General features: G+C 43.1%; 1 protein-coding gene across 1 annotated transcript in view; it reads right to left on the reverse strand.

Moving 5' to 3' along the window:
• CFAP52 (cilia and flagella associated protein 52) overlaps positions 1 to 22,178 on the reverse strand; it is a 33,698-nt gene that overhangs the window by 10,238 nt on the left and 1,282 nt on the right. Inside the window, exons 2-9 of the mRNA XM_019944174.3 lie at positions 19,376 to 19,575; positions 18,853 to 18,989; positions 15,255 to 15,383; positions 12,611 to 12,710; positions 11,453 to 11,569; positions 8,016 to 8,116; positions 5,153 to 5,323; positions 528 to 676 (exon numbers count right to left, since the gene is read on the reverse strand). Coding sequence (XP_019799733.1) covers positions 528 to 676; positions 5,153 to 5,323; positions 8,016 to 8,116; positions 11,453 to 11,569; positions 12,611 to 12,710; positions 15,255 to 15,383; positions 18,853 to 18,989; positions 19,376 to 19,575 — 1,104 coding nt within the window. The remainder of the gene's footprint in view (positions 1 to 527; positions 677 to 5,152; positions 5,324 to 8,015; positions 8,117 to 11,452; positions 11,570 to 12,610; positions 12,711 to 15,254; positions 15,384 to 18,852; positions 18,990 to 19,375; positions 19,576 to 22,178) is intronic.

Below are 22,178 nucleotides of genomic sequence, written 5' to 3' on the forward strand. Positions count from 1 at the left end.
ATATGGATTGAACATAAACAATATTAAGAAATTAGGATTTTATAGGAAAACATTTTTAGAGACGCATACTGAGGTATTTAGAGGTAGAATATCATGGTGTCCACAATTTATGTTAAAATATTTTGGCATCACATAATCAACGGAATTAAAAATAAATTCCCTTGGAGCTATAACTTAGTTTAAGTAGTTTTTAATCTCTTGAACAACAAAAAGGGTTCTCACTCAAGTGCCCTGGACTCGCTAAGGCCTCAAATCCACTTTCTAAATGATTCGCTGAATTTCCTTGCTAGAGAGAAAGCAACACGCTCTATGCAGCAACGTGGGGGAAGAGAGATTGCTGCTTGGTAATTCCCAGCTCAGAAGGAATCCCCGCTGGATGGGAATTCCAAAGAGAAGCTAGATGAGAAGCAAGTGGACAGCGGGAGTCTGTTCCAGGTCATCCCCGTGTCGTGCCTGGTAGGATAAGAATGACGAGAACCAAAGCCACAGCCGGAGCCCGAAGCCAAACCCCGGCACGCCGACCTTACCGGAAATGATGCTCTTGCCGTCCCTCATGAAATCAATGCCACGGCAGGTCATGTTGGGCACAGTGATCCGCAGCAGCTCCCTGTTGGACAGCGTGTGCCACACCCGGATGTCCTTCTTGGCACAGGTGGCAAAGAGCTCAGCGGTGCCACTGCAAAGAAGCCACCGAGAGGATAAGGGATGCAGCCATACGAGATGCACAGTGTTTCTCAGGTGCCGGTCTGACACTAAAATGGCCTTCACGAGGATGGAGGGAAGGATGCCTTTAGACACCTATTATCTCAAGCTTGATGGCCTTACAGATTTTTTGTGTAAAATGGCATGTGATGCCCTCAAACCACCTGTGGACAATCGTTCATAGTCTTGGGACTTCCCTGGCAGTCCAGCAGTTAGGACTCTGCAATTCCATTGCAGGGGGCACGGGTTCAACCCCCGGTCGGGGAATTAAGATCCTGCAAACCGCGCGGTGCGGCCAAAAAAAAAAAAAAATCTTTCATAGTCTTTTTTCTTACGAAGCGTTGGGACAAAGTTGCTCAAAAGGAAAATGCCAATTTAAAAGTCTTTCAGTGTCCTGTTGATCGCAAGTAACACATGAGAAGAAATACATCTGTGGAATATTTATATTAAAAGAGACTAAACAAACCTTTTCCTGTAAAGGAGACAATCTTGTTAAAATTTCAAAGAAGAAAACGACAAGGGTTCTAGAATTCATGTTTGCAGACAACCCAAAATACTTCTTTGCTTAGTTATGAGAAAATATGAGATTGTGAACAAGGAAGAAAAACCCATAGTAATTGGTCTGTTGGGGTTTTTTTCCCCCAATGGACAACTCGTAAATATAATGAAAAATGTCCCAAAAATTACAGATTATTCCAATTTGAGAAAAAGGAGTCATACCAGGGTACAATAAAGACCATCTGCTTTATAAGTATGCATTTCTAGGGACTTCCCTGGTGGTCCAGTGGTGAAGACTCCCCGCTTCCACTGCAGGGGGCACGCGGTTCCATCCCTGGCTGGGGGAACTAAATTCCCACATGCCACAGGGCGTGTCCAGAAAAATAAAGTATGCATTTCTAGCTAAAGTCCTGGTGGAGACTGGGCTTTTAGATTTAAATACCTCTCAAGAAATTCCTACCTATCAGCATAAGCACATCCATAAAAAGAGAGTCCCTCTCTCTGAGGTTAAAATCTACTCACTTTGGAATGAATGGAAAAATAAGTGGATCATTTCCACATACTTAGCTTTGGGACTCAGAGGTAAAATTATGATGCTGGACTACCACCTAGAAACAGCAAGCTCTGGGACTCTGCTGGTGGTCCAGAGGTTAGGACTCCACGCTCCCAATGCAGGGGGCCCGGCTGGGTTCGATCCTTGGTCAGGGAACTCGATCCTGCATGCATGCCACAACTAAGACCCGGCACAGCCAAATAAAAGAAATAAATAAATATTTTTTTAAAAAAAGAAACAGCAAGTGCTGGAACAGGAAAGCAGGAGCTCCTTGCTCCTGGCAATTCTGATTAACAGAGATCAAATCAAACCAACGTTGGAGTGGTAATATTTATTGAAATAAGAAATGTTTTATGTCAGACACTGCCTTCAGTGAATGAGCTCCTCCTTGGGGGAACATGAGCTCTTTTTTTTTCTTTTTAATTCATTTATTTATTTTTGGCTGTGTTGGGTCTTCGTTGCTGCTCGTGGGCTTTCTCTAGTTGCGGCGAGCGGGGGCTACTCTTCGTTGCGGTGTGTGGGCTTCTCATTGCTGTGGCTTCTCTTGTTGCAGAACACGGGCTCTAGGTGCGAGGGCTTCAGTAGTTGTGGCACGTGGGCTCTAGAGTGCAGGCTCGGTAGTTGTGGTGCACAGGCTTAGTTGCTCCGCGGCATGTGGGATCTTTCCGGACCAGGGCTCAAACCCGTGTCCCCTGCATTGGCAGGCGGATTCTTAACCACTGTACCACCAGGGAAGTCCCAACATGAGCTCTTAAAGAAGCATATGGACTCCTATGAAAATCAAGTATCATGGAATGAATCTACCTAGAGAACTTACCAAATTCTCCCTCCCCGAGATGGACAGTCCACTTCCTCAGGAATTAAGCCTAGTCCAAAAACCTCCTGAGTTTAGGATCTGAGAGATTAAGTTCCAAATTGATTGGATCAAGATGGTACACTAAGTATGTGTGCTCCTTCCCACCCAGCTAAAATCCCACTCCTGGGGAGTTCCCTGGCAGTCCAGTGGTAAGGACTCAGAGCTTTCACTGCCGTGGCCCGGCTTCAATCCCTGGTCGTGGAACTAAGATCCCACAAGCTGCGTGGCACAGTCAAAAAAATAAAATAAAATAAAATCCTACTCCTGGGCATATATCCAGAAACATATGCTTGTGATGTTGGAGCAGTGAAGTGGTCACACAAACTTCCCACAGATAACGTTTATAAAAGCCAGATAAAATGAACAACAATAAGAACCAAAAATCCTGAAGACAGGGCTTCCCTGGTGACGCAGTGGTTAAGAATCCGCCTGCCAATGCAGGGGACACGGGCCCAAGCCCTCGTCCGGGAAGATCCCACATGAGGCGGAGCAACTAAGCCCGTGCGCCACAACAGCTGAGCCTGCACTCTAGAGCCCACGAGCCACAGTTACTGAAACCCGCGAACCTAGAGCCCGTGCTCCGCAACAACAGAAACCACCGCAAGAGAAGCCCGTGCACCGCAACGAAGAGTAGCTCTCCGCAACTAGAGAAAGCCCGAGCGCGGCAACGAAGACCCAACGCAGCCATAAATCCATAAATAAATAAATGTATTTATTAAAAAAGAAATGCAGGGACTTCCCTGGCGGTCCAGTGGTTGAGACCCTGCGCTTCCACCACAGAGGGTGTGGGTTCGATTCCTGGCTGGGGAACTAAGATCTTACATGCCGTGTGGTGCAACAAAAAATTAATTAATTAAAATTTAAAAACTGCCCAAATTACTGTGTGCCAGCTGCATTCTACATGTAGGGGGGAAACCTCAAAAGGAAGAAAAAGCAGGCAGAGACCAGAGAGGATATACTATTTTTCTTTTTAAAAATTCTACTGTTTTTTTTCTTTCTTTTTTTAATTTTAAGATTCTGTTTTTGAGGACAGAGCTCAGGGGATCAATTTGAGCGTTTTTTTTTTTACCTTTTTAAGAGAGTTTTTTACCTTTAGCTGAGCACAGTACATTCATCAACTGTGCTCAGTTTGGGTGGCTGAAAGCTGAACCTTATAGGCTTAAAGTGACTGCTAGTGTGTTTCTTTGGGGGATATAAAATGTTCTAAAATTAGATTATGGTGATGGTTGCAGAACTCTGTAAATATGCCCCTAGAAAAACCATTGAACTGTACACTCTAATGGGTGAACTTTATGATACGTAAATTATATTTCAATAGAGCTGTTAAAAAAAGAGAAAAAAGTACAAAACCTAAATAAAGACTCCATAAGAAATTGAAAAGGTATTTAAAAACTTACCCTTACAAAAGGCACCAGGACCAAATAATTTTACAGATTGATTCTACCAAGCTCCTTAGAAAAAGAGAGGAAAAGTGATACAGAAAGGAAATGACCAGTTTTCAAATAAAGATTCACCTAATGGGAGGCACCAGCTATTTTCACTAATAGAAATATTTGGGAGAACCTAATCACAAAGACTCATGGAGGGCTTCCCTGGTGGCGCAGTGGTTGGGGGTCCGCCTGCCGATGCAGGGGACGCGGGTTCGTGCCCCGGTCCGGGAGGATCCCACATGCCGCGGAGCGGCTGGGCCCGTGAGCCATGGCCGCTGAGCCTGCGCGTCCGGAGCCTGTGCTCCGCAACGGGAGAGGCCACAACAGTGAGAGGCCCGCGTACCGGAAAAAACAAAAAAACAAAAAAAAAACTTGGAAAGACTCATGGAACCAAAACTACATTTTGTGATCTTAAGGACCAAGTTTTCAAAGAGAGTCTTGCTACCTATAGAACAATGACTTTGAGTTTTGTAAATTCAAGTGAAACACTGAGGAAGTTCAGAGCAAAAACTGTGACCAACCTCATGGAACAAATCTCACCAAAGACAAAAGAGGTTTCAAATTCAAATAATGGCAAACTCTGACTGTAGCTCTTTTTGATATTAAAACTGCTGACGGTTGTTTGTTTCACTGGGTTTGTGAGGGATCTACCAAGATATACAGCAACGAGATCCAGAAGAACTCAATCTTATGACCACTGCCGTCAAGCATGCCAAATCTGGAAGACCCAACAGGTGCAAACAAATGACTCGAAAGATGTTTGAAAAAAAGACACTACTAAGCTTTTCTCCAGACAGCAGTGGGAAAACATAGAAAAGATTTGCCAGTCTGTTCACCATTTCCATGATGGATTTATTAGAAAAGCCAACATTCTAAAGAGGCCCAAACCCAAATTTGAATTATGAAACGAAGGTAGCTGCTTGGTAAAGGCAATAGAAAGCCTATTAAAATAATTCGCTACAATAGAAACATTTCAGGAGAAAAAATAATTTATTATGACTTATCATGATCGATTATGTTAGTTGGTATTGAAAGTATATTAATAAAATTACATGTCCTTACACACAGCACCACATCTCCACGTTCTTATCATTTTTACTGTCTTCTACTTACGATGGAAAGACGATGTCCTCAACAGCTTCAAAGTGACAAGTTGTAATGAGAGTCTCTTTGAAATCTGTGAAGGTGAGACGATAAATGTGTGATTCTTCTGTTCCAACAAAGAACTGGTGTCCTTCCCCTCGAAGTGTGATAGAAGTGATGCCACCTTGTAACTGGATTTTCCTTTAAGGAGAAGCAAGAGGAGAAGCAGATTTCCTCAATCGATGCGTATTTATTAACTGTCCGAAGCATTACAGAGGACACATATCAGGTGTGTGACCTGGGACATGCCTTTGAAGAGGCGGCATAGTTGGAAAGGCAGGGGTTACAATATTAAGTGCCCATGGTCAGCAAAGGGAGAGGCCCACATGGCCTACTATAGTCAGGGGACCTTATCTGTGAAACGTGGTCTGAAATGGGTCATGTAACACAGGTAGGATTTAGATAGAGGGAACATTCTAGGCAAGCAAATGGGCACAAATGACCATGCCAATTAATTAAACACTTTATTAATTCCATTTCTGGGAAATAATCCTAAAATCAGGGGAAAAACCCTTTATGTCAAAGAATGTCAGTATAACCTTATTTAAAAGAGTAAAAAGTTGGAAACAACCTAAGTATCCAATTGTGTTGGAATGGTTAAATGATCTATGGAGAGTGACTTCAAAAAGTATTTGCCTGGCCACTAAAACCATGTTTAAAAGGTTATGGAGGGCTTCCCTGGTGGTGCAGTGGTTGAGAGTCTGCCTGCCGATGTAGGGGACACGGGTTCGTGCCCCGGTCCGGGAGGATTCCACATGCCGCGGAGCGGCTGGGCCCGTGAGCCATGGCCGCTGAGCCTGCGCATCTGGAGCCTGTGCTCCGCAACAGGAGAGGCCACAACAGTAAGAGGCCCGCGTATCGCAAAACAAAATAAAAAAGGTTATGGAGTATACATGTTTTACCACCATAAAAGATCATGTAGTAATACTGAAACTATTTATGATGTTTGCATTAAGTAAAAGACAAGAATACAAAAGTTTATATATTAAAAAAGTACAATTCTTTTAAAATGTATATGAATAACACGGGCAAGAAGAAATAACAAAGTGTTAATAATGGCTATGTTTGCCAGAACTTTCAGGGGTCATTTTTTCTTCTTCCACCTTTCAGGTATTTCAGATTCCCCTGCTCCCCAAATGTTTACTGAGTATGAGCTTTTCTTAAAAAAAGAATATATAAATGAACGAGGCCCTCGAAACCCAACCTTGCTCTGCAACTAACTTAGTTTTGACAATGAAAATACAGTGAGGGTTCTTGTGCAGGGAACGAGCATGGGAAATGCAGTATTTTACAGAGTCATTTGTTGTTGGGACACAGAACAGTTAAGGGGGAAAGGACAGAACCCAAGTCATATCCCAGCTCCTTCACTAACTAGAGCTCTGTGACTCTTGGATAAGTTAGAAACCTCTGGGCCTCAGTTTACTCAACCACGGAATAATTCCTCCTTTACAGGGTTGCAGCTGGAGATAACGGAGGTAACCCTACATGAGCCCATACAGGGCAGCTGAGAAACACTGACCCTTGGCATCTGGGCTGCAAAGAATACAAGGTGCTAGTGTTCCCAGGGCTACAGGGGCAAGGCCAGGACCTCTGACCCCCAGCCGTCTGTACAAGCATCCGAGTTCCCTTTCTAACCTCCATGACCTCTCCTGGGGGCTGCTTCCTCAACCTACAAACCCAAGGAGAAGGAAATCACAGTATCCAATTTGAGCCTTGCTGGTACACAGGGTTATCCTGCAGACATTTGTAGCACCGACCCTGTAATCATTACTCTGAGTCTAATTATCTTCATTACAATGGGTCCATTTGTGTATTAAAAAATGAAAGGGTTAATTTCCTATACTCACTTCATGGATCCAGAGTCTACCCAACACTGCTCTGAAGCTGCCTCCCCCTTTTTTTATTCCCCTTCATACAAACACAAAACTGGTCCCAATATATTCTCCATAAGACCTACACTGAGCACTGAATTTAAAGTTGCAACCTGTCCCGTCTGCTTCAAAACCTAACCCCCCTCCTCCACAAGCTACTCATTTATCCCCATGGTACTCATCGCTCTCTAATACCGTGTACTTTACTTGTTTATTTTGTTTATTATTTATTGTCGTCTCCCTCCTGCTGGAGCGTAGACTCCATGAGGGTAGGGATGGTTTTTTTCCTTCTTTTTTCTCTGCTTTATTCATTGATTTCCCAAGCACCTAAAATAGTGCCTGGTACATAGCAAGCGCTCAATACAGATTCATCTGCATGAAAACAGGTGATACTCGTTTCTCCAATGTCTATCCATATACATAGAGCTAGAGGCCACGTGGAGCGTGTCTAGGGATATCTGGCTTCTGCTGAAGCTAAGTTCAAGAGCTGCCTCTGCTCCTCTGGGACGTGTCTTTCCATCCCAACAAGATCACTCCCTTCTGTACTCTTCTCTGCAACATTCATTATATATTTTAATTTATTGGGACCATGAGATTGTGTTTATATATCATCTCATATTATAGTGACATTTTCATGTTTGTCTACCTTATCCCCAAACCAGTCTGTAAGTTCTGGAAGGGCAAAGACACATCTTATTCTTTCTTTCTTTCTTTTCTTTCTTTCTTTCTTTTTTTTTTAACATCTTCATTGGAGTATAATTGCTTTACAATGGCGTGTTCGTTTCCGCTTTATGACAAAGTGAATCAGCTATACATGTACATATATCCCCATCTCTCCTGCCTCTAAGATGAGATTCTTTAACCAAATATCACTTTGCCAATATCACTTAGTTCCCGGCTTTAAGCAAACCTCCCTCTAGAGGGTCTCTCCCCCTCCAAACCCTGTGGAGTCTGGAACTTACTTGATGGGTTTGTAGCTGGGGCTTTTACAGAAGACCAGCAATCCGGCTCCGGAGCCCACCAATAAACCCCCCATCTTCAGGCACCTGATAGCTGACACTCCCTAGGGGGAGAAAGAGCATTAAGAAAAAGGCCAAACGGTTTCATCATTAAGCATCTATGCGTGATGGGCTTCCCTGGTGGCGCAGTGGTTGGGAGTCCGCCTGCCGATGCAGGGGACACGGGTTCGAGCCCCGGTCCGGGAAGATCCCACATGCCGCGGAGCGGCTGGGCCCGTGAGCCATGGCCGCTGAGCCTGCGCGTCCGGAACCTGTGCTCCGCAACGGGAGAGGTCACAGCGGTGAGCGGCCCGCGTACCGCCAAAAAAAAAAAAAAAAAAAAAAGTATCTATGTGTGACCTGACACAATGGGCATGGCCAGGGCCACGCTGTTGCTGCCCTGGATGAAGCTAAGCAAGGTGTGGCCTGTGATGTACCCCCAGGCTGGCTAAGACGCCTCAGTGCCAACAACAAGCTCGCGTGCCAGGAAGCAGCAAACACGCTGCACCAAGCTTCTTGCCTTTAAATCCACCTGCGCATTCTGAATATATTAAAAAATTAACACTTTACATCCACCCAAATGCAGTTAGCGCAGAGACGTAAACACGACCCCAGCAACGTGAGTTCCTCAGGTGCCACCGTTTTCACCAGAACTTAACCCTTAGAATGCAAAGAGACTGTATTTGAAATCCAAAGAAAGCACAGGAGACCCCTTATGGTTTGGTGACTGTATTTTCTGAACTAAAGCATTCAGTCTGTGATCTTACCAGCAATAGGAAACATATTTAAAGTCAAAGCCATCTTCAAAGTCTGGGGATGTATGACGGTCATTTTGTGTCACCTTCTATGAAGTTCTAATCTGAAAATGTGCACGACCAATATCTTCTTTTAAAAAAAATTTTTTTTTTGGCCAAGCCACGCAGCATGCAGGATCTTAGTTCCCCGACCAGGGATCGAACCCATGCCCCCTGCAGTGGAAGCGTGGAGTGCTAATCACTGGACCGTCAGGGAAGTCCCCCAATATTTTATTTTAAAACACTCAATAATAATATAGCTAGTGACTTGAGAGGTTTGTGTCTTAATGAAGTTTGGATATTACAAAACAAATATTATGTCCCTTCAAGTTACTTTAAATTGAATTTTGCCTGTTCTGGCTCAAAAGACATTCCATGACGCTTGAGAAGGGAAACCAAGGCTCAGGAATATGAAGGCATGAACCAGAATTGCATGCTGCCCTCTCCTGCATCCCACCCCCAGCTCCAAAAGTGCTGGAGCAGGACCATGGGATGAATGCCTGGCCCATGAGGAGACAACCCTGAATGCTAAATATTTTTAGCATTTGTTTGGGGACTTAGGGAAGCGAGGGATAGAGTTTCACAGAGCTTCGAAGTTACATACGTGTAATTTCTAAATAAACTTTTTTGCAACTATAGATGATACTGTTCAAGTGCACAGGTTCTGGAGCCAGTCTGCTGGGCTTCCAGTAGCAGTTCTACTACTTGTTAGCCATGAGATCTTACATGGCATGTGCTTTAGTTTTCCTCATCTGTAAAGCACAGTTGCAGTGGTACCTATATCTCATCAGATACCCTCTCCAATGAGAGTACAAGAAAGGTGCTGTGCTCCATGTCTGACCCCTCAACATTTACTGAGTATGTACTGTTGTTTAAATTATTATTATAATCATCTTCTTCATTTCAGTGCTGTATGCCTACCAGTGCTGTCTGTCCATTTGAAACCATTCCAATTCTTTATCTCTCTAACCATAGAGCAAACGTTTTTTTGTTTGTTTGTGTTTAGTCTTTTGTTTTTTATTGAAGTATAATTGACTTACAACACATAGAGCAAACATTTCGGTAGAGTTTCAAAATGGGTAACTGCCCAAGATTACTTGATATTCAAACCAAATGTCTTCAGTGATACCTCCTATCCCTTTGTCCTAAAAGAATTCTTTTCTTTCCGCTTGTGTAAAAGGCATCTTGGAAACATCGCTTTATGGAATTTACCATTGGACCTGAATTAGGTATTACAGCATCCTTAGGAGACTTAAGTGCCACAGGTTTGAGGAACACTAAGACAGTCAGCATCTTTTCCGGAGAGGCACTTATATCCCAGGTGGTGGGGAGGCAAAAATGTCCAGATCAGAATTTTCACATAGTGTTTTTTTGTGGTGCGTGGGCCTCTCACTGTTGTGGCCTCTCCTGTTGCGGAGCACAGGCTCCGGACGCGCAGGCTCAGTGGCCATGGCTCACGGGCCCAGCCGCTCTGCAGCATGTGGGATCTTCCCGGACTGGGGCACGAACCCGTATCTCCTGCATCGGCAGGCAGACTCTCAACCACTGCGCCACCAGGGAAGCCCCTCCCATAGTGTTTCATGGAGCCCTTTGGAGGTATCTCAGGAGTCAGAACTGGCAGGGCTCTGAGCCTTTCACTCCTTTAACCTGATCTGCTTTGCTTTCATCTGTTGAATATATTGGAATCCCTCTCCTAAAAATAATTTGAAAAACACTGGCTTGGACTATACCTTGATCTCCTGTTATTTCTAGACTCTTCTCTACCTATACTAGAGCTTTCTCTCATTCTTATGCACCTCCTTAAAGGCTGGAATAGTAAACAGTTATGTGATTAAGAAAACTCTAACGTCTTCCCGGGAACATGATGCAATATTTCAAAGCTTCTTGGGACTATTGGCTAAGTGGAAATGCATCTAAGCTTAGTTAGAACCTTCTGTTCTATTACCAGACATGAGATAGGCAGGTGCAGAACCTGGCAGCTTTCAAATTCAAAGTTTAGTAGAAACAGCCCTTGTAACTTTCCGGGACACTGGAAATAACAGCACTTATTCTGTCCAATTACCCTTTGATTGTAGGCTTTTTATTTTGGTTTAAATATCAAAATCTCTCACTGGACTTTTAACCTGAATTGTTAGGAATTCTGCAAATATAAACAATGAACAATTTCTACGTCTTGCTCATGACTTACAATGTCAGCTGAGGCTAAAATCTAAGATCTGGTTATTCGATTAGAAAATAAAATGATATATAGTCTTGTAAATGAAAGAGCACATGTCTCTTACACATGGCAACTAGGCTGCCCAAATGCTGGAACCAACGTGGTTACAAAGCCACAGGCCCTGAGCTTTGAAGATGAGGGAAAAAAAGGTGTGATTCTGATCCCTAATTGAGGACACGTAGGAATACCTCTGCCCTGAATATAAACCAGGGAGGAGGGCTTGAGCGAACTAATCAACTTAACCTTGCAAATTTAGGTGTGGCCTCGGGTCCATCACAGACTCGTCATTTTTTCTCCACAGACACTTAACGGAAGTCTGTGCTCACAGTGGCAGGAAGAAATCACTAGAAAATGTCAGGGCAGAGCAGACTTTGATGGTCTCTACTCACCAGACTGAATCTGTCCTTGGCAGGCCCAGTGTCTGCCAGCAGCTTGGTCCTAGGGTTCATCTTTAGAATATCTCCAGTGGTGGTGCCGAGGTAGAAAAAGCTATCATCATGGGCCATCTGGGGATCAGAGGGAAAACGAAATCTGAAGACCTGGTTTTCCCCGGTGATGTGCACGAGCCCCTGATCAGGGAGGGGATGAGCCTTCTCTGAACCCCACTGTGACCTCCAAAGGGCACAGGGAACTCTGCTCAATATTATGTCACAACCTAAATGGGAAAATGTATAACTGAATCACTTTGCTGTACACCTGAAACTATCACAACATTGTTAATCAACTATACTCCAATATAAAATAAAAAGTTAAAAAAAAAAAAAGACCTACAAAGGTCCTTATGGCGACTCCTGTTTCCTCAGCCTCAAAGATGGGTAAGAACAGCTTCGAGGGGAGCACAATAGGGCCAAACTCAGAACTGGAGGAAACATTAGACTCCAAGCAGCCTGTGCATTTCACCGGAAGTTGACCTGTGTCTGTTGTTAGCCTGCACATCCCGAGACACCTCCGAAGGGCTCCTAGGGAGAAACGGTGCTCTTCCAGAGAGAATGTGCATTTGCTTTATCTCCTATTTCAAAGTCTACATTCATAAAATGAGTATGCATTAAAAAAGAGGAAGTGGAGAATGGGGTTATATGCATGAATATTTGAATCCACCTTAAAAACATACGAATAATTCCTCCTTATGGAGGAAACTGCATTTCAACAAGGAGTTTCATTGTCAGAAACTTTATTTCCGGTGCAGAAATAACATAGGTGGCAAAGGGAGGTGCTGGGGGCTCTGAGTACCTCCTGGCTACGTTGCTTCCCTCCAGGTGAGGCAGGTTCCTGGGGTCTGATGGCAGTTCAGGTCCCACTGAAACAGATTTCCCCATAGCTGCGTCTAGGCAGCCTCTCCAGTTTCTCACGGGAGCTCCCTCACCTGTGCCTCCTCAGTCAATGTCCCCCATGTCCAGACCTCACCTCCCCACCCCTAAGCCTAGGTACGTGTACCTACACACACGTACACACACATGCGTACACGCACAGACACCTATCTTGGTCGGTACTGTTAATAGGAACTTGTACTAACAGCTACCTAAAATAACACTTAGAGTAATACTCACTGAGATACTCATGACTATTCTTTTCATTTGTCCTGTATGACACTCGGTTGGCCAGATCTTTCTATTTGGGAGATCCAGTTCCCATACTCGAATTGTCCCGCTGGAGAAAAGAAACCCGCAATCAAACGGATACCCATTTAATAGACACTTCGTCTCTTCTCTGTTTCCTGCAGTGCCTTGAAGGAGAAGCTGAAAGGAAGAGAACTAGGTATTTCGGGGGATTTGTTACAGCCTGGTGATCTACCCAAGATACAGTCGTCCCTTGGTATCCACGGGGGATTGGTTCCAGGACCCGCCAGCGGACACCAAAATTCGCGCATGCTCATAGCCCACAGGTGGACCTCCTCGGTATCCGCGGGTTCTGCATTCGCTATTCCGCACTCGCAGATTCTACCAACTGCAGATCTAAACATGGTACGTGATCCACAGTTGGTTGAATCTGCGGATGCATAACCCAGGGATACCGAGGGATGATTGTATTCCATTCAATGCTCACAACCACCCTGCGAAGTAGGTTTTAGGATCCCCCACTCTCCAAATGAGGAAACGCAGAGCCTACACACAGCAGAGCAAGGATTCACACCCAGCTCTCTCTCACTTTGAAGCAAATACTCTATCCACTGGTGAAAACGGAGACATAGGAATAAACAAGCAAAGCAAACCAAAATTCATCAAGTGATGTTTCTTTCAAGGTATGGAGTTGTGAGGAAAAAAAATTTTTTTTTGTTTGCGGTACACGGGCCTCTCACTGCCGTGGCCTCTCCCATTGCAGAGCACAGGCTCCAGAAGCTTAGGCCCAGCGGCCACGGCTCACGGGCCCAGCCGCTCCGCGGCATGTGGGATCTTCCCGGACCGGGGCACGAACCTGTGTCCCCTGCATCGGCAGGCGGACTCTCAACCACTGCGCCACTAGGGAAGCCCTGTGAGGAAAACTTTTAAAGGGAAGGACTACCTTATGGAGAGTCCTGTCTACAAGGAAGGAGAAATGAGACAGGGCAACTAAATGCCAAACAGCATCAGCACCTCAGATGAGACTCGGCACATACTCGCTACTTAATCATTGTATGTTAAGTTACTCTGAACACCTGTTTAAAAATATCATGGTTAACATCACAAAGACTTCAGCTAATATCTTAAAGCAGAAAAGATTAATGCTAAAATACAGTTCATCAAGTTTAGTTTTCCTTTTTTTTTTTTTAGCACCCAGAGTCACACACATATTAGTAAGTGCTCAATAGTATTGATATTTTGAATGTACTTTGCAAACTAAGAAAAAAATCAGCTTTTCCATGGCCTCTCTGGTAGACGTCATTTGGATGCTGAAATACTGGAATTTGCAGGACATCTCATGGGGGTCAGTATAATGGAATACCTGAAATTGGGACCATCACGGAGAATCCAGTGTATATGGGTACATACCAGAAATATTATTTAAGAGTGCTAACTTTTTCTCAGGTGCCAATGTCACGAGAAATTAAAGCAGACCTATAATAAAGATTGTCCTAAAAAAATTTTTTTTTTTTTGGTTTAAATTCAGGTTTTGACTCCTGGAGAAACATTATCAGCAGACATCAGAATTAGCTGATACCTGCTGCTCAATCACCTGTGGAAGAGCAGATAGACCCCCCCCCCCCCCGCCATAAAAGTTTTAGGCAAACGACTCTGCAAACCTGAAGGGAGTTGAGCTTCACGGCCACCAGTGACCCCCTGAAGTCAGGGTAGGACGTGGTCAGCCTCTTTAGGATCAGAGAACTGTCCTGATAAGATTCTCTCCTTAGGGGTGGCTTTCATGCCAGCCAGTTAGTTTCATGGCCTCTGAATAAATCCTTCCTCGTAATTAGCCACGGAACAGATGCATGCCGGATGTCACAAGGTGGGGGCAGGAAACAGCACAGATTCTTTATTCTGGCTGGAAAAGTAACGAATGACATGCGCCCTTCACAGATGGGAGACCACAGGTGGGCTGAAAAGGATCGTTCCAACCAACATATGCTTCAACCCTACCTTCAGATTTCTGACCTGCGAATTGGTATGTGACATGAAAGGGGATGCTTTTTGTAGGTTTAACCTTCATGTCAAACTCCAAACAGGGCTCTGATAGGTGAACCTGTAAATTAAGTTCTTCTGTTAGACAGATGCAGGCCTCTGTTCAGACCTTCAGCTTGGTACCCCACCCGCTTAGCTGCTCGATGCTGACCCTACCAGAAATGATCGCATATGGCTGATAGTCAAAAGTTTGAAACTTGCTGGTGGTTCTTTCGCAAACTCTCATTTCACGAGATCTAAATTAAGCGCAGGTGGTAAGAAACATCAACCAGTAAGTGAATCGGTGCAACTGGGCAAATGACCCTGCGAGCACTGATTGGGGGCAAGGTGTTATCTGTCACAAACAGACCAGGGCCTGAAATGGGTTTAGCAGATCAGCAGAACCTTTTCGGTAGGAAGCACAGAATGGTCAAATAACCGTATTTAAAAAGACTTTCAGCTAAAAGGATTTTTAATGATTCCCAAATCATGAAAATAAAGATGGAAGTTCTTTTTCCAGGACGAAAGCCACGTTCACCCTAATTGGAATGACCATGTTTTCTGTGCAAGCAAATGGAGTGATTTACAAATTCTGGACACCTTGACGGCAGATGCGTACTTTCCAGCAGTGACAAACATCTCATCGCAGCAATTGGAGAAGATGACCGTGGTGGCATTCCCGACGTTGGGGCCGGCAGCAGGGCTGCCACAGATGGCGTCTCCCTTGGCTATGCTCCACACCACCACACTGCCCAGACGAAAGGACAAAGAGAGTCAGGGGAAAACAGGCTTTCAAAATAAGAAACGGCTCTTTTAGCGGTTCTAGAAGGAAAAAAATGAAAAGGTTACTTACAGAGGAACAAAAGAATTACACCGCCCCCCTGCCCCCCAGACGTCTCCTCAATCGCACTGGGTTCGAAGATAAATGGGTGACATTTTAAAAGTTTTGAAGGAAAATGATTATGAGGCTGGAAAACCATCAGCCTATCAATCAAGTTTGATGCTAAATCTAAAGAGATTTTCAGACAGACAGGGCGTAAAAGTTTACCACTCATTTATCTCTTGTAAAAAAATTTCCTTGGGGAAGTACTCCAGCAAAAAAAAAAAAAAAAAATTCATTAATTAGACGCAATAAAGGGGATGACATAGGCGTGTTTTCAAACTTGAACATGTAGCTGATTCACTTGGAGGGCTTAGTAAAACAGAGAGTGCTAGGACCTACCCCCAGACTTCCTGATTCAGTAGGTCTGGGGTGGAGGCTGAGAGTCTCAGGTGACACTGATGCTGGTGGTCTGGGGACCACACTTTGAGAAGTGCGGTTGTAGGTTACCTTTCCATCTTTCTGAGTACAGTCATACAATTTAGTCCTAAACTGAGTAGTGTTTGCTTAATGATATCAAAAATGTGTGTGTGGGGTGTTCCATTAAACACTGGGGTCAGAGTATTAAAGAAAAAGAATGCAGATGGTACAAACATGGTTAATGTAAAAACATGCCTCCCTATGTTCCCCCGATTTTCTACATGTGGAATGAATTATCACGGGTGGTCTAAATCAAGGTATAACCAAGATCGCCAGGAAGGGGGAAGGAGATAGTATAAGAGCTATGAATTCTTTTTCTTAGTAGGAAGTTGATAGATACCACCTAACGTGGAAAAATTGAGATGCGTGTCACTTAAAAGTTGTAAAAAACTAGAGGAACCAATATCAAAAAAGACTGTTAAAACCTCATACCCAAGAGAAATGAAAATGTCCATCCACACAAAATCTTGTACGCAAATGTTGCTAACAGCATTATTAATAGTAGCCTAAAAGTGGAAATGACCCAGAAGTCTATACATTAATGAATGGGTAAGGAACATGTGGTATATCCACACAACGTGAAAACAGTCACAAAAGGCCGCGTATTGTATTATTTCATTTATGTGAAACATACAGAGCAGGCGGATCTATACACACAGAAAGTAGGTTAGTGGTTGCCTGAGGCTGGGGCAGGGGCAGTGGTGGAGCAGGAGTTGGGAGTGATGGCTGATGGGCACTGGGTTTCTTTTTGAGGTGTTGAAAATGGTCTAAAACCTTTGTGGCAAAGGTTGCACAATATAACACGTAAAAATTGTCCTTGGGGAAGTATTCAGGCAAAAAAAAAAAAACCAAACAAACCCACTCAACTAACCACTATACTAAAAACCACCTGACTGTACATCTTGAATGGGTGGATTTCATGGTATGTGAAATGTATCTCAATAGGGCTGTAAAAAAAAAAAAGAATCCAAGTGCCTCTGGACAGTAGAACTCTTCATGGTGGAGGGGATACAAATTTTGAATCCTTCTGCATAGTAGGACAACACACTTGCTTTGTAAACCATGAACAGGGATAGCTTTAATTTTTCAAAAACAATTTTAAGATTTAAAAATAAATAAAAGGCACCAACATAGATAGCTGGCCAAATAAATTCCAGCATATCCATACAATTGAATAGCATACAGTTGCTGCCAAGAGCGATAGGTATTGTCTACATATATACACATAGAAGATATCCTTGGTATAAAGTTAGTCAAAAGCAGGTTGTAGTACAACACTGATAGTACAATAACATTAATGCAAAAGCTTCGCAGATAGGTTACAAAATATTCAAAATGTATGCATATGCAAATTCTAGAGTGTCCACTCTGGTTCCCAGCATCCCTTCTGTTTCTCCCCCTCTGTGGAGATGCCAGGTGGTTTGGGTAGAATGGACCCTCCTACACGGTCAGGGTTGACCCATGACTATACAGAAGCAATCAACAGGACCCCATGCTCTTCACCACCGTGACTATTCAGGGATGGGCATGTTGCATTTTCCTAGTACAGCAAAATTTGTTTTTCTTTCGAGAAGAAACTTTCTTGAGAATGTTTTTCTCAACATCTCCAGTTTTCGGTAAGCAAATCTTCGCTAGCCTAAAATCAAGCTTAAGATTACAGAGGAGATGACAGTTTTGCAGATTAGTCTCGGTTAAGGAGCCGTTTTATTCTCCCCCCAAGGCCTAGCCTTAGCAACTCTTCAGCAGGGTCTGGGGGTGGGGGGTGATAATTGCCAGGCTTGAAAAGCCTCTGGGGCTGGGACCCAGGCATCAGGGGTCTTATTTCCTCAGGTGATTTCAATGTGCGTGCAAGATTGAGAACAACTGCCTTAAGTTGAGCTAAGAATGTTAATAGCTGATTTCTGGATGCATTTCTTACCAAAAAAAAAAAACCCAAAACAGTCAAATGGGGATAAGCCAGGGAAGTCTGATTATTTACATGGCAAGAGAATGACCGTGAAAGGAGGAAATCTCGTGATGATTTTGTTGATTTGCTATATATTAAGAGAACGGTCAATATACAACTACACACAGATGTAAATTTCCATTGTAATTAACCTGTGGATCTCAAACAAGAAAATATCTGTGAAAGTGCACCAAAGTATTAAATCCTACACAAACCTCAGGTGTTATTTTTCTTCTATAAATGATGTTCCTTTAGCATTAACACAGGAATAGGTACTACATTGATTTTTATTCCTAATATAATGCTTTGAAATACTTTTCCCCCCACAATTTCATTTGTATGTATTCTCTCCCTACTAAACTTGACTGTGAGATCCTTGAGCGCCAAGATCATGTCTTGGTGAGGCAAGTTAAAAAATTTAAAATGCCACCTCTGGAGTCACACTGCCAGGGTTTGTCCCCCAGCTCTGCTACTTAGCAGCTGGTGAGTTTAGTTCCTCATCAGTCATATGGTCCCAATAGCTCCCACCTCACGGAGTTGTCATGAGGCTTAAATGAGATAATGAAGTCAAGTGACTCAGCACACACCTGTCCCATAGTAAGTGCTCAATAAAAAAAATTAGCTGTTGTCTATGATGAGAATTATGGTGACAAGATGATGTCATCTTTTACAGCAACGGTTCTCAATTTAGTTGCACATTAGAATCACCTGGGAAGTCTTTCTAACTCTTAAGGCCGAGTGGTCAAAGTCTCTGAAGGTGGAGCCAACCCTCAGTAATTTTCTAAAACTCCCAGTTGATTTCAATGCACTGCCAGGCTTGAGAATCAGCATCCCATAATATTTTCATCATAGCGTTTTCACACCACACACGCTCTATAGATGGGCAAACAGAGAATGTTAGAAAGGAGAGGGTGCTTAACACATCTAGAAATATGCAGGGCGGAAAATAGGTAAGTATGCTTAGTTCATTACCTTCCATCATCTGGGCCTCCTAGTGATACCAAATACAAATCATTTGGTGAAAAGGCCAGAGCTTCAATTTTGCCCTTGTGAAGCGATAGCCGAGCAATCAGCTCCCTTTTCTTATAATGCCACAAAATGATATCCGCCTGGGGGCAAGAATACACTGTCAGATCACAGACAGCCTTTGAAAGAACTGCAAGAGATAGCTACCCCTCTCGGTGAGAAATAATCATTCGTCACTTTTCTAGAAATTAGAGCAGGTCTTACAAACACGACAGCAACAAGATGGACACAGTTGTAATCAGGGACATTTGTTTCTGAGCATTACCGGTCACAAGTTGCACCATCGGGTATAAAACCACCAGGTTCCTCCGCTCTCAGCCTGATAGGATGAAAATGAGTTCCGAGAGGGTTCAAAGGAAGAGGAGGAAGGGTGTAAACAGGGTAGCACAGAGCTATTCTGAAGTGGGCAGTTTTTCTTGGGAGGCACTGCTAAATCTACTGAGAATGAATGATTTTTTAGTTTATTCACCTTGAAGCCCATGAATGTGACTTGTCCAGAAGCAAGGTAAACTCCGCTCTTGGAGATGGTCACACAGGAGACATTGTTGCCATGACCGTGTAGGAAATTCTGTTCCTGAGTATTTAGTGCCTGAATGAGGATGGTGCAACCCAGAGGATAAACCAGATGCTCCTGGTCGGGATGGCATTTTAGACCAGCGGGGACATGTCCTAAAAGAGAGATTAAAAATAGGACTAAAAATTAAAAAATAAGTCAGGGGCAGAAGTGGCTGGTGGTTTTTATTTAAATTGAGCACAAAAGAACGCTTTTGAAATAAGCCTTAGTTCAACTAAAATGTGTGTGTGTTGTGTGTGTGTGTGTGTGTGTGTGTGTGTGTGTGTCAGGGAGGGGTGATAGGTAATTTTATTCCACTGACAAGAAGGTTGGTCTAATAATATATAAGCTTCTCAAACTTTAAGGTGCATAAAAGTCCCCAGGGGCTCCGGTTAAAATGCAGATTCTGATTTTAGGTCTGGGGAGGGGCCGAGATACTGCATTTCCGACAAGCTCCCAAGTGATGCTGGTGTTGCTGTTGCTGGTCCAGGAACCTCACTTCAGACCTAGGTCCAGTGTCTGTAATTCTGATAAGCACAGAGCACGTGAAGCAGGAGAAGCCTGTCTGGGTGAGCGCATAGCCATAGGGAGAACGTGAATTCACTACCTTGGGCGGAAGTTTGGTAAAGATAAAAATTGGGGTTTTCGTTCTAAGTCTCTGGCAGGCTGAAGAATCCCAGGACTTCTCATAGTGAGACCCCAATCCTCCAGATATTTGCCAAGAACCACCTCAACAATTATAAATCTTTGTAATATGTTCTAATATGAAATAGACATGAGTCCTCCCTTGTTACTCATCTTTGGTCAGAATTGTTTTGGTTATTTTTCATATCTATTTTACAATATACACTTTAAAGTCAGCTTGAGTACTTGAAAAACTCATGTTTGTATTTAGGGGAGTGGCATTAAATGTATAGATTAATTTAAGGAAAACAGTTTTTATAATAATACATTATATTTCCTTTCTAAAAGCAGGGTATGTTTTTCCATGAAGTCTCCTTTTATGCTCCCTGGCGGCATTTCTAATATTTCTTCATAAAGATCTCACACATTTATTTTGTTTACTTCTTGGTAGTTTAACATTTTTTTTTTTTTTTTTTTTTTTTGCGGTACGTGGGCCTCTCACTGTTGGGGCCTCTCCCGTTGCGGAGCACAGGCTCCGGACGCGCAGGCTCAGCGGCCATGGCTCACGGGCCCAGCCGCTCCGCGGCATGTGGGATCTTCCCGGACCAGGGCACGAACCCATGTCCCCTGCATCGGCAGGCAGACTCTCAACCACTGCGCCACCAGGGAAGCCCCTAACATTTTTTTTTTTTTAATTGCTATTCACATGTGGCTTTTTTCATTCAACATTATGTTTGTGAAATCTATCCACATTGTTGCGTGTAGCACTACAGTGGTCCCTCTGCATCGGTGAAGGATTGGCTCCAGGACCCCCGCGGATACCAAAACACGCGGATGCGCGAGTTCCTTACATAGATGTGTGTACTACAGTCGGCCCTCGGCATCCGTGAGTTCTGCCAACCGCGGACAGATTTTTCTGCCCTCTGTATGTAGTTCATTCTTTTTCATTGCTTCAGAGTAATCCATTCTATGAATATACCAATTTATTAGTCCTTTCTACTTTTGATGGACATTTTGGTTGTAGTTTTTAGCTATTTGAAATAATGCTACTATAACCATTCGCATATATGTCTTTTTGGTATACATTTTGTATGGCATTTGGAGGATACATCAAAAATCTTTAAGATGTACTCAGAATTTATGCCAAGGAAAAAGTTAAAGAGTTAAAAGATTTAGCTATGCAGATGTTCTTTGTAGCATTTAAAAATAAATGCAAAAAAATGTAAGTTATACTAAATTTTTAAAAACAGGACATTGGTTAAATAAATTGGGGCATATCTATGTAACAGAATATTATATTAAAATTATGGCATAGAGTATATTTACTGCTAAGGAAAGATTTGCATGGCATCCTAGGTGGAAAAAAATCTGATTATAAGAGAATATATCAGCATGAGACCACTTTTGTGGAAAAAATTTATATGTCAATGTATATTTCAAAGGATCATACCAAAAGTTTAACAGTGATATCTTTAGGAAATGCAATGATGGCTGATTTTTTTTCCGTTTCGCTGTATTTTTCCAATTTTCTAAATTCTTGTTCTTAAGTATGGCCATGGATTTACCCCTGTATTACACTGTATTCTCAGCGCACAGCATACTATTTGGCATAGAGTAGTTCTAGATAAATGCATATTTGACTCTGAAAAAATATAAATTGTCACAAAATCAAGAAGGTAGAAACAATTCAATTAATTTTATTCAATTTTGAAAGGCCGAGATAATTGCCATGGGAGACACTGAGGTATAATTGACCATATATTTGGTCTTTGAGTGCCACAAAACAGCACAAATTCAGTAGCAGGGCTCTCTGCTGGTCACCATTGTGACCCTTTGCCCTCATAGCAGGTCATCCACATCCTTTACCAATGACCTGGTGATCAGCTCTAAAGAGGGCCAGTATCTGGATGCACTAAATGCCCACTTTCTATCAGAGACTGTTAACCTAAAACGAAGACTCAAGAGCCAAGTCCTAGAATGTGCTAACACTTTAGCCATTGATTGTTCTGTGTCCACATTACCACAATTTTAAAGATTTCAGGCATCACAATGCACTTTTTTAAAAGTTTGCTTTTTTTAAAAAAATAGATCTTTA

Source organism: Tursiops truncatus, chromosome 20 (genome assembly GCF_011762595.2).
Source record: "Tursiops truncatus isolate mTurTru1 chromosome 20, mTurTru1.mat.Y, whole genome shotgun sequence".
NCBI classification, from domain to species: Eukaryota; Metazoa; Chordata; class Mammalia; order Artiodactyla; family Delphinidae; genus Tursiops; species Tursiops truncatus.